We start from the raw sequence: 12,631 nt of genomic DNA on the forward strand, positions 1-12,631 counted from the left end.
AGAAGATGCAGTATCTATATAAACCCTTATCTTTTCTTATACAAATACAGGAGAACTTATGGATATGTATCAACTGAGCTTTCCCCCATTGGTACTGCTCAGTAGAACAACAGTGTATCATCGAGAAGAGTTTGAATGCTGCAACTATCAATGCTGAGGTCTTTGAAAGGTCACTTCTCCAGAACCAAACTATTACCCATTTCTTCACCACAAGTGACAAAAGTCTAAAAGCTGGTTTCACGTTAGGTGGAATGCCACAGTTTGTACCCTGCTTCTACCATTTCCATTCAGCAATCTTTTTCTTTAAAATTTCCGTACCTTTCCTGTGAAATGTCTCTTGTTACAGAATTTAAGGCATTTTACTGGAAAGAACCATATTCTTTCACTGAAGTTGTGCGTACAGCTTTCTATCTGTAGCTTCAGTGTAAACAATGCATATTTTATCATAAGCACAACAATATTAAAGGGCTTGTTAGGCTGTTCAGTGACTACTCTGTATTTCTAATTGCCAATTCTGTTACTTTTCCTTAATTTAGCCAGTGCAGAAATTATAATCCAAAATGTATGTCTGATAAGGGACAAGTAATTAATGAGGTAAATAATTTTCAGCTCCAGTATAGCACAAAATTACTATAAACATGGAACATTTTTAAATTGTGGAATATTATTTTGTCTTTAGAAAACCTGGCAGTTTCCACAAGGAGGACACCCAGGGATTGGCTGGTTTTTAGAAATCAGCAGATGGACAAATTAAAACATTACTCAAGGGAATAGTACAATTTCCAGAGAGCAGGTAGAGAAAGACCAATTGTTACAGTAAACCACAAAAGCCCAGTGCTGGAAACTCTCCATAACCATAAACGTGCGTTCTTTAAGTGACCTCCCTCCTCATGGCCAGCAGTCAACTTCTGCACATCAAGCGGGAAAGCGTTGCTGGAGATGCGTAAGCACGGCTCTGCTGAAGCTAACTAACGAGAGCAATGGGCATGCCCTGGGAGCCAGGCTGCTGCTCTTCAGCTCAGCATGCAATATCCTGGGAACTGGGTTATTTATCCCCTATTCACTGATGCCTGCCCAGAGCTGGCAAGGTTCAGCTGGCTTCTTTACGGAATCTCCTCCCACCAAATTCTTATGAAAAAAATCCTTCTAGTGGAATTAGCATAAGTTGGTTGTCACATGTGAGAGGAAGAGGAGAGGTAACAGCATATGGGCAGCTGCAGTACGCAACACACTTTCCACTGGAAGGAGCAGAATGCCTGTGGCAATCTTCTGTCCCCTTTTAGTGTCTGTCTTACTGGTACAGACTGAAGGTCAGTCTGTGGTAAATGGAAAAGATAAATTTGATCATAACCGAATTTACAGAGTATATGAATTAAGGGTTTCAGGATTTGGTACTGAGATGTAAACACTTTGCAGAAAAAGGCAAAGAAACACAGATGTACTACTGGAATAAGTGATACCATAGTTTAGGAACCAGGTTTGCTACCAGGGAAGATGGGCCATAGCAGTGTGTGCATAGAGCATCAGGGGTGTTACCAAGACCAAGATTCTCAGGGGTTGAAAGATCCCCAACTGAAGCAGTTTTGGAAGGTTAAAGCTACAAAAATCAGCAGGAGAGAAACAACAATAGCTATAAAAGAATGTTTGTGAGACTTCCTTTCAAGAATTTTTTTTTCATTCTTAGAAATAACTTCTAGAGTAATTTTAACTTTAAAGCCCAATCCTCCGCTACATAGCAACTTTCTCTTCACTACCAGAAGGCCACCAAAACAACACCTACCACATAGCTTGTGGTTTTTGATTTCAAAACATTAACTGGTCAAATGTTACATAGGACAGTAATTACATGGCAATTTACTGGCTTGCTAGATTTTTGAGTCTACAGATTAACTCTACAAGTATCATGGCAGCCTTCTCATGCTTAAATAACTCTATATAATTAAAAGGATGTTACAGCCTGAGTTGATTTCCCACTTAAAAATCACCCTCATCGTCTTCAATCAGCCTGTTGAAGAAACAGCAAGTGACATCTTTAATAACTGAGAACAGAAAGCTGCACCCAAGACTTTCAGAACTGGTTCGAGCTCAGGACCCTTTGCATAGCCCTTTCGTTTTGTGGTTGGTTTTTTTGTTTGTTTGTTTGTTTGGGTTTTGTTTTTAACCAGGAATAACTTCAAAACCAAAGATGTTATTTCTCTCTGATTCACCATTGAAAATCTGTCATTATATAGGGAAAATGCAAATAAAGATCTATTTTGCTGTTGTGGAAGACTATGTATAAAACCGAAACTATATGCACAGACACACGTTAGATTATTTTTCCAACTGCAATTCATTTTAATTTCCTTTCTTTGTATTCTGTTCATAGTAAGTCACCACACCAAAATCTTACACATCATATTTTAAACCAAAAGTGTTTGCAGGGTTTTAAAACATACTATAGAAAATTTATTTTCCCAATTACTGATCCTATAGCCTAAGATGAGAGTGCTGAAAATACTGCGAGTTAAACATATGAAACAGCGTTCATATCAGTTGAGCGGGGGGGGGTAAAAAAAAAAAATTATGCACACAGTTCCCTTTCACTTTGAGAGCTTGGCACAATGAGAGATATATTTTTTCATTGATTCTTTACACCCATCATAAGGTACTAAATTTGCTCGGGCAGAGACTCCTTTTCCTCAAGTTTCAGTCCAAAGTAAAAATTTTGCTGAAGGAAATGCACCAGATGTAATGAAAATGCTAACTCTACCTTTTGATTTAATGCCAGGAAGTATATCACTATGAAATTTAGTCCAAATGGAGAATAGTGTGAGGAAGCACGTGAAAAAAAGATATGGTAATAGTTATTGTGAAAATCAATTTTTAGAGAATAGTACTCAGCTTTGATAGAAAGTGTTTTCTGGGAATGGGTAGAGGCCATGTTGAACTTCCTTGCACAGCTACGTGACCCCTGCCAATCAATGTCAACACTTTATTAATATTTTACTGAAAAAGTGTGAGATGATTCAAACTTCAGCTGTCTTGGTAGGTGTTGCTAAGCAACTTTGCTGCTTGTCTGAGAACTAGTTTTCACAGCAACCTTTCCTTCAAACCAAAGACCTGCATCCACTTGAAACACTCTCCCCTTTGTCAGTGAAGAACCCAGCAAGTTATATTCCACCCCTCCCTTTATATTTTCCTCTCCATCTCCCAGTTAAAAAGAAATCAATTTAATACTGTCTGAAATTCTCCACTTTACTTACCATAATCACTATCATAAAATACTATGAATTTCTGCCACCGCAGCTCAGTGACCAGTTTCAACATGACATCATTGAGGCGGACCGGTGGTCGGGCAGCCAGCGTGTACTCCTCCTCCTCCAGGCTGGGGTTCAGGTGGCAGGCTGTGCGTGGGGAGCCTCCTGTGTTGCGTTGTACAAAAAGGTGTGGGATGTGCATGGCATCTGTCAGGGACTGCAGGGCGTTGGCCGAGGCACAACCAGTGGACGTCACTAAGGCTAAGATCCCCAGGGTCATCAAGTCACAGGCTGGAGAAGATAAGAAATAAAGCAGGGTTAGAACAAGCTCAGCAATTCCTTTGACCAACCCAGATCTAAAAAGGGAACAAGACAGGCTTTACCCTTGCCATTAACACAGAGCTGAAATTATTTATATGACAGTATCAGCTGAAGCCTTTCAGAGTTAGGTCCTGTACCTTTATGGTAGGAGACAGTATCTGCAATCTGTACTGATAAGACAAAGTTTAGGACAGATAACATCACCACTGTGATTTCTTCAGACAGGAACCGATGTGGACTGAGATTATGGCCCTTGTTTCAGGTCATTCCTGGTGGAAGCAGGAACTGAACTGTCTTAAAACCCACTTCACTGCTTTCACCTCTTAATCTTTGTTGTGTACATTGGATGAAGACTTCAGACAATAAAGAGCAATCTCAGTTTCAAGAATTTCTCTAATACAGCAGAGTTTTGAAGGATTTTTAAATTGATAAAAAACATTCACTGTGTGTCTCAGAGCAACGAAGAAACAACAACTGCACTCATTAGAACAAAGGCAACTCATGAATGACTAAACCATTATTAATAACACTGTAGCTGTCTTTAAAAAGATCTGGAAAAGCACATACCACTTAAAAACACAGCATATACATTTGAGCCCATCTGCTTTTGAGAATGAAGCGTTAGGTCAGTTTGAAACACAGGCCACACAGGTTGGGCAGCCCTGGGCAGAGCCCTGGCCAGCCTTGCCCTGCTGCTCAGGACATCCGGCAGCCTCCAGCACGGCTCGCTCTGCCCCGGGCTCCTCCAGGTAAGACAACCTGATATTCCGCCGGGGTTGGAAAATGTTTCCAGTCAAGACCCCCGGCTATAACTCAGCAGCTATTTAGTCAGTGGTGGTGGTAAGACTAAGACTCTAAGGCAGCTGTCAATGCCTGCTTTTACTAACCCTCTTGAATAAGCGGCAGCAAAGTTGGCCCCTGGGAGGTCAGCGCAGGGAGCGCTCATAGGTCAGCGCCGCACCAGCTCTGAGGGTCCCCCAGGGACACCTCGCATTTCCTACTTCTCCTCTCCTTTGAAGAGGGCTGGGGGCAAGTTCGGCGTTTCAGTAGCTGTTTCAGTGCCCAAGCAACCACCTGCACAAGCACAGCCTGCCCAGAGGAAACCAGCCACTCTGCTTCTCTGGGACAGAGGCCCACCATAATAAAGCCAGGCACTAGGTGACTGGAGATGATCCACAGTCCTGCTGCAGTCTACGTGAGTCTACGTGCCCCTCCAGGACATGCAGAGTAGCTGAGCAGGAAATTCAGCTTTCAGCTGGAGAGGGGAGGCTGCCCGCGCTGGTGCTGGTGCTTCCCCGCACAAGGCAAATGCCTCGGCACGCGAGAGCAGGCTGCCCACGCTTGGCTCGTGCTGCAGGACTGCCGGGGCACGTGTCGGGTCTGGTAACGCAGGGGAGACATGCGGCCGCCCTGTTACTGACCCGCTGCCTTTGATCTCCAGGGGAAATGGACTGAGCGGAAAGGTAGAAAAATGAACACAGGGTATTATAAGGATTTATTTTTCCTCCTCTAAACACTTCTAAGCATATCTCCACTTTCAGAGGCCAAAAAGTCAAAGGGACTGGACAGATTATGAATAATTAGTAGTAATTAACAGTTAATTATCAATAAGTATTAATTATATAAAGCCATGGTAATTAAATACATAAAACTGTTTCTAATGCAACCAATGAACAGTTTCACCAAATATCTTCTTAGACCAGACAGAAAATAACTATATTTCACTTTGATATGGGATAACAGAAAGAGAATGTTTGATCTTCTCTATGCACAGAACATTCAACATGTATCCTAATGCAACAGAAAAAGATGAAGTGCTTTTAAAATTATTTCCTTGATGGTCTTTACAATAAACATATGTCAGCTGCATTATCTAAATCTACTCTCTGTTGATTATAGTTATATGAAATTGTTCTTTGTTTTTTCCGAGAGCTGACCTGATTTAACAGCAGGGAGGCACTACATTTGCCAAATGGGAGACCCAGGTTCGGGAACAGATTTGATTTCCCAGGCTTCTTGACAGAGAAAACTGAACATGTCAGACAGGTAATTTATTTAGTCACAGTAGGGGAGGGAACAGAGAAGTGGGAACAGAGGGAGAGAACAGCAGAGCTGAGCTATAAACCCCTGCAGAGATCACCAACCAGTGAGGTTTGCTGTCACCGAGGGTGAGAGAAGCAAGCCACATGAGTCTGTAGAAGGAACAATTTACTTATAAAGCAGATAGAAGGAGAGAAAAAACAAAGCCCTTTCTGATGGGAGGCTGCATTCAGAGAGTCACTTATTTGTAAAATGTAGAGCTGATCACCAGTTGTATAACAAGAGATAACTTCATTCAGCAGTTGACACTAATCAAAAGCTGCTCACTTATTAGCAGCAAAAAGACCAGAGATACGAGTCCACAGCAAACGGGCCCCCTTATCTCCCAGCACAGCCCACTGCACACAGCTGAAATATCTCAGCAAAGACTGTTTTGGTTTGAGGCATTTTCCCAGTGTTTTGTAGTTTGTGTCAATGGGTTAAAATGAAGAATTAGTCAATACACTTCTACATTCTGATATTTTGTCAATTGATTATGTTCTGCCTGAAAGCATGTGCTACACAGTAAGTGTTATCTCCTCTTGCCTCTCTGTTTTGAGATAGTATAGCAGGCAAGAAAAAACTGGAATGACTGAGGAAAAAGTTTCATGTTTTCTGAATTGCTTTCTTTAGTCAAATTACAGAATGTGAAACAGAACATGTCATATTGACGAAGACTTTTACTATATAAAAATACAATGGATTCCAAGAAGTTCAACCTCTCCCCCCACATTACGCTGAAGGGTGAGAATAAGCTTTTAGCACATAGAGAAGAAAAGCATTACTTTCTACATGAGTAACACAATGGGGAACAACTACATAACAGACTCCAATTCATTAAAAAAATCATTAACTCAAGACATCTTGAAATTCCTTAGCAAGAGAACGTTCGCAGATTATACAATCCCAGAAGAAAACTCTGGTGACAATTTTTTTAGGATTTCCCCCACATGCCTGTACTTTGTTGCATACAAAACTTTGACATGAAAAAAGATGTGTCATGTTCTGTTTTACTTCATACTAGCTATGGATTTTCAGCAACAATCTAGCATCCCTGACTATGTGACTAAGTAAATCACTAATTTGGTATGTCAGTTGCAGCTTCATAAGCACTCAAAAGAACCTGCAATTTTTGCACATGAATTTCATAACCCCCATCTTAATTTCCTTAAAGCTGAAATACAGAGATTTGTAATGCCTTGATTCATGTCAACCTACTAACATAAGGGAAAGGGGAATCAAAACACCTCGAGATCTTTAGTGATCTTTAATTACTATAGTTGTAGTTATAGCAATTTCATATTGTTATAACTAAGATGCTTTCATATTTATTTATCCTGTAGATATATGAACGTAGATAAGTTTCAAGGAATAATGCTTTTAAAGTATTTGTTCCACAGGTAAAAAGACACAATGTTCTAGCAATCCTGCCTCCAGATTTCACTGCTGTGTGAATAGCAATAGTTATTAGTTTACTGTACTGAATGCCTTCATCACCAATCAGGCTGCATTTAAGAGGATACCAACATCCTATAAACCATACAGTAAGAAATGTGCATGTTAACATGATGAAAACAAACATCACCATACCTAAAGAATAAATCAACATTCATCTATTTGAGCATATTAAATTATTTCATGATAGCTGTTCATCAACGTTGGCCTCCATCAACAGGCAATCTCTCAAACTTATACTTGGATTTCATTGACATTTCCCAAATTATTTATTAATTCAGTATTTAGTTGTTTCAGTAAAGTATCTCTCCTAACCTATTCTTTTGAAGTCTGTTTTCAGAAGCTCCCCTTTCCACATCTGCTTGACGTTTTACATCTTGAGCTGCTATTTCCATTAGAGAGTTTCACAAGACACTGCTCTCTTCTCCATCTATTGCCTTGGTTTTTTCCATTTAGCTTCTCCATGCTATCTCTGTCACGATGTTGGCAGAAGTAACACAGGTTAATACATTTTGGGCATCTTGTAACATCCATTTGTCTAACTTGACTTTTACATCATAGCAATACATACTAAACTTTTCTTTCATTCTGTGACCCACATCTCTAACCCCAGCCATATCCCATTAAGACCACACTTAAGTCTGGAAAAGCAGCTATTATTTTTCAGACTGCACCTTATCCATACGACCTTTTTGATCAGTGGGACTCCTCATGGCACATGAGATGATGCAAGAATTCTGTTTTGCTACAGTCATGTTTAAGGTCTTGCTCTTCTACCATTGCCTCGTGTATTGCCATTCTATTTCTGAAGACAGGTGCAGATGGCAAAGTCCTGATTTGGCATCAACTTCATAGGGATATTTGCATTAAGAGCTTTAGCTCAGATCTCTCTGTAATTAAATCCTTCTCTCTCCAAAACTGCAGGGAATCAAAATACTCCAAGAGAAACTGTTATCTTGCTCCTGACAACATGACCATCTTTCAGTCTCCCTTTTCAGTGGTTTCCTATTATTAAGAAAAGGGTAAAAACTTGTTCCTTTGTTTCCATAATTATCAATAGACCAGCTGCCACTGTAATTTCGGATCTAACAATATATCCACCTACTGGCATTCACACTGCCTCTTCAAACTCCAATGCCTTTCAGTCTCTCACTTCTGTGTATCACTATAGTTGGTCCTACCCACTTTGGACACCATCTGATCATATTTGAAAATCCTCTTCTAATAGTTTTTTTTTATTTTTACTTGAATTTTTTTCTTCTTTTTCAGTTTGACTAGCCCTTAGGAGTTTTTCACTGCACTGCAAATGGAGAACCATCCTAATCACAAATAACTTACATTTAAAAAATTTCACTGTTTGAAAATTGAGACGTTGCTGCCTTTTTGCTCGGAAAGATTTTCAAATGAAGGAAGAGAACTTCATCTCCGGCAAGAGAATGGAAATCCAGCCACACTGCATATACCTGATATTTCTGGTGTAGTACTCTGCAATGAAATGATTAACAAAGTTGGCACTTAAGTGTTTGTAATTAGGTTTCAAAGCTACCATCCTGCTGAGATGAGGGACTTCATGCTTGCCTTAGTACTATTGTCTCAGTCAATCTGGCAGAAAACTAATTTTTCACATTGTTTATCTTTGAAAACCAGTAGGGAAAAAAATCATTTTATCATTAAAACATCAAATTCCAGAGAAGATAGCAAATATGGGGCGAGTGAATCTATTTCAGGAACCTAAATCCTAATATTCCATGAGATTATTTATTCTGCTAAAAGTGCATAGTTAGCAAATCTACCAACTGGCCTAGCAAGTAGACTATCATGTGCTATATACAAAAGAACACACAAGGGACTAGTTATTGTCTTATTCATGTGTACAAAATTTAATCAGCAATTTGGTTCATTAGCCGATTTATATATAAACATACACACATAACAAAAGTTTTGGGTAAAACACTAGAATAGCAAAGAGTTAGGAGATAAAAATATATCAGTTCAGAAAGCTGATAGGCTGTATCTTTAATCGAGATGTAAGGTCCTTAGGAAACGCATCCGTAAAGATATTCTTAAATTAAATGGAAAAAGTCCTTCTGGGAGGTTTGTCTGGAGCACTGAGATGTGCTAGAAAGTATGACAATACAAGGAAAAAGACTGCAGCCCACCAAGCAATAATTAAAAAAATCGAGAGGATGACGATACAATTCCTTCAGCTAAAACCAAAATAACACAAACCAGTGAAGTGAGCATTTTCACACATATCTAAACAAAACCCAAATATTTCTGCTGTAGTACACAAGAAGCTTCTAGGAAGTCAGGAGCACAAACCTACAGCTAATTCAGTCACACAGAAAAATGGCAAAAGACTATTGGCTATCTACATTTTTATTCTCTTTAGGCCTCAAAAGGCCTTTAAAATTTAAATGTTTTTGTGCAAAACCAGTCCAGGCAGACAAAATTATAGAGTAATCTTACTAATATCACTGAAAATGCTTCTATTAAAAATATTGATCTATAGAAAGATTCACTCCTACTATTGGTGAATTAAGAACATCAAAATTAGTCATCTAAGCACTCTCTCAACCTGATGCTTCACTAAATGGGGTTTCCTAAAGAATATTTTTTCCTTACTTTACATTTTATGATGTTTGCATACTCTTCAGCTTTTTTCATTAACTGAGAAGGGCAATTCATAATGAATTTGCATCAGTGGCACCTAATGTCAAGCTATGCAGTTGCCCTTCCTTTGGATACGCAGCAATAAGTATATTTTTCTTTGTCCATTTCTGTAGGCTTTTACTTAATGTTCTGTAGTTATACTATGTTTCTTCAAATAACTCATAATGTATAATTTTTATTATGAAAACCCTACACAAAGCTGTAGTTACTTGTCACAGAGTAACTTAATATAAAAAAACATAGACAGCAAAAATATTTTATGTAGCACTTTTATTGCTGTATCACCTTATATGTAGTGAAGATGAATATTTCTTATTCCATTACACAGACCTTCAATCGAAACAAAATGTATCTTAAAACAAGAAACAAAATTTGCAATTAGTCTACTGTGGTTTGATGCAAAAATCAAACCAACCAAAACCTGAACTACCCGGGACCAAGGATACAGGCATTCTTTGATCCCACAGTCCTTGATGTAATTATTTTGGAAGCCACGTGAAAGTCTGATATAGCCTCACCATAGCTCCTGAAGGCAATTGTGTTCCCCTGCTTGCTAGCATCCAGAGCCCAAATGTGATGCCAAGTCTCCCACCAGAGATGAGAATTTCAAGTCATGAAGGTATCCCCCATGTATAATAATGCGTTGTGAGAAGGGCCTTGGAGAGCATCAGTGACTACCCCAGCATTCAAAATACAAATGCAACCACTGAGAAATACTGCAGACTCTCTTGCAATAAATATAAATAAATAAATAAACCAGTTTGAGAACCAAAGAGAACAGAACATGCCTGGAGTTTGTCAGATAAATAACATTCTTGCTGGACTTCACAGAAACATGATCTAAACTTAAAACAAAGGAACTGTGTACCCAGCACAATGGCAAAGCAAACTCTAATGCTTGCCTCCTCAAAACCTCCGTTTTCTAGAGTCTCACATCAAACAAACCTCCCTTTATATGTCCTTTTTCTGAAGCCATGAAACCCACATTGGGAAGAATTCACAATAAATCAGTGCAGGGCTCTCTTCAGTTCCAAGAAGCCAAGCACACCTTCTTCTGTCAGCTCACAAGCTCAGGAAGAGCTTCAAAATCTGACACACGCACCATATTGCCAGAATGCCTCTGGACAAGATGCTGATACGTTTCCTTGTGCAAATATGTATTACATAAGGTTCTTACCAAGTGATTTGCAACAGCAATAAAACCTGGGACCAAGGTCCCTAAAATCACAGACTTACAGTGCCAAGGCTAAAAGATGTATAAGCCGACCTGCAGCAGGACCATTAGCATCAACACGTGGACGAGACACTGCCAGCAAGGCACAGACTACTACTAACTCCATGAAAATCAGAGAATCTTATTGCTGACCTCTGGCAGGCTTGAATTTTTCCTTTTAGTGCAACTATGGAGGAAACATAGTATTAGCCATCAGTGGAATTGTCGCTGTGAGCTCTCCATGGCTTTTTTTTTTTTTTTTTGCTGTTTAGTCTCCTAGTAACTACCAACCAAAACCATTACACTAAGTAATATATTGAAAAAACTGAATAACTACCATTTAGTCTGTTTCTGAATTCTTTCTCCATCCTTCATTACCTCTTTTTTCTTAGAAAACACAAGATAAGGGAATCTTAAGTGTTTTTTCTTAGCAACTGAATCTTAGCAACTGGAATGAGACCGACAAGTCAGTTGATAAACACTTTTTTTTCTTTTAGAAAAACTTATCATAAATTCGATGGGTGAAGTCCTATAGCTGGACACTTTAGTCTCCAACTTAGGTAAAATTACCAGCAGGCCAGCCGATGATGATGATTATTTCAGCAGGCCATCAGTTATGAGGAAAAGATTCCAGAAAATCAGTACATACACTCAAGAAAACCAGTACATGCACATATTAGTGTGCATATTTAAGTGTACATGTAATCAGTATATCAGAATATCCCTGATAAAGCAGCATCTAAAAATACCTCAAAAACTAGGGAAAGCATGAGATTTTGAAATGTTTTCCAAAAAATTTTCAGAAGAAGTGTTATTAAAGATCCGCCCCCCCATTCTTGGGCTGCCTTTTTATTGTTTTTCCAGCATTCAGCAGCCTAGGCTGAACAAGAAAGGGGAATAGGGAGAGGAAAAAAGGGAATAGGTTTTTATATATATTTTTCCTAGTTTTTTTACCCCAGAAACATGCTAATCATTACTCACAGAACAGACAGGCACACTGGTGATATCGCCTTCCTTGCGTTGCACTTTGCCCACACTGCCTGTTTACCTCTTCTGGGGTCAGAAGCTGGCTCCATCTCCTTTGTGTCACTGCTCAGAGCACTAACGGGGCACCTTGTTACTGCTTGTTCACACTGGCTGCATAGGAGAAGCAGTATTTAGATCTTCAACTTGCTTTCAACTATACGCTTTTCTACCTGACGTCTTGTGGGCCAATTCTCAACATGTATAAGCTGTCAGAGCTCCCCTGACATTACTGGAACCGTCCTTTTACCTCTAAATAATAACCACCCTGCTTTGTTTCCTCCATTACCCCCATTACCCTCTTGGTTAAGCATTTTCAGCACAGTCCTTGTTGGCTTGCACACACACAGACAGATCATCTAGTTTTTGGTATGAAGGCTGCAAAACACTTTTATTTTATAGGACCTATACTGAACATACAAAATTGCATAAATCCTTTGCCTAGAATGCATGCTGACTGCAGCAATTGGAGGTTTAAAGCAATTTCCCTGAAAAAGCAAACCAAAAAGACATTTCAATGCATGACAACATTCTTTGAGTCAGTATCAACCCAATAAACCACTACCTTCCATCCTTGAAAAATTAACCAGGGGCAGGAAGAGGAGCAGTGTAGATGACTCTTCTGTTC

The 12,631-nt window shown here is 39.3% G+C and overlaps 1 protein-coding gene across 1 annotated transcript in view; it reads right to left on the minus strand.

Annotated features, from left to right (window-relative positions):
* GRID1 (glutamate ionotropic receptor delta type subunit 1) overlaps positions 1-12,631 on the minus strand; it is a 543,246-nt gene that overhangs the window by 316,442 nt on the left and 214,173 nt on the right. Inside the window, exon 3 of the mRNA XM_059821260.1 lies at positions 3,246-3,530. Coding sequence (XP_059677243.1) covers positions 3,246-3,530 — 285 coding nt within the window. The remainder of the gene's footprint in view (positions 1-3,245; positions 3,531-12,631) is intronic.

The sequence above is a fragment of the Gavia stellata genome, chromosome 9, assembly GCF_030936135.1.
Source record: "Gavia stellata isolate bGavSte3 chromosome 9, bGavSte3.hap2, whole genome shotgun sequence".
NCBI lineage: Eukaryota > Metazoa > Chordata > Aves > Gaviiformes > Gaviidae > Gavia > Gavia stellata.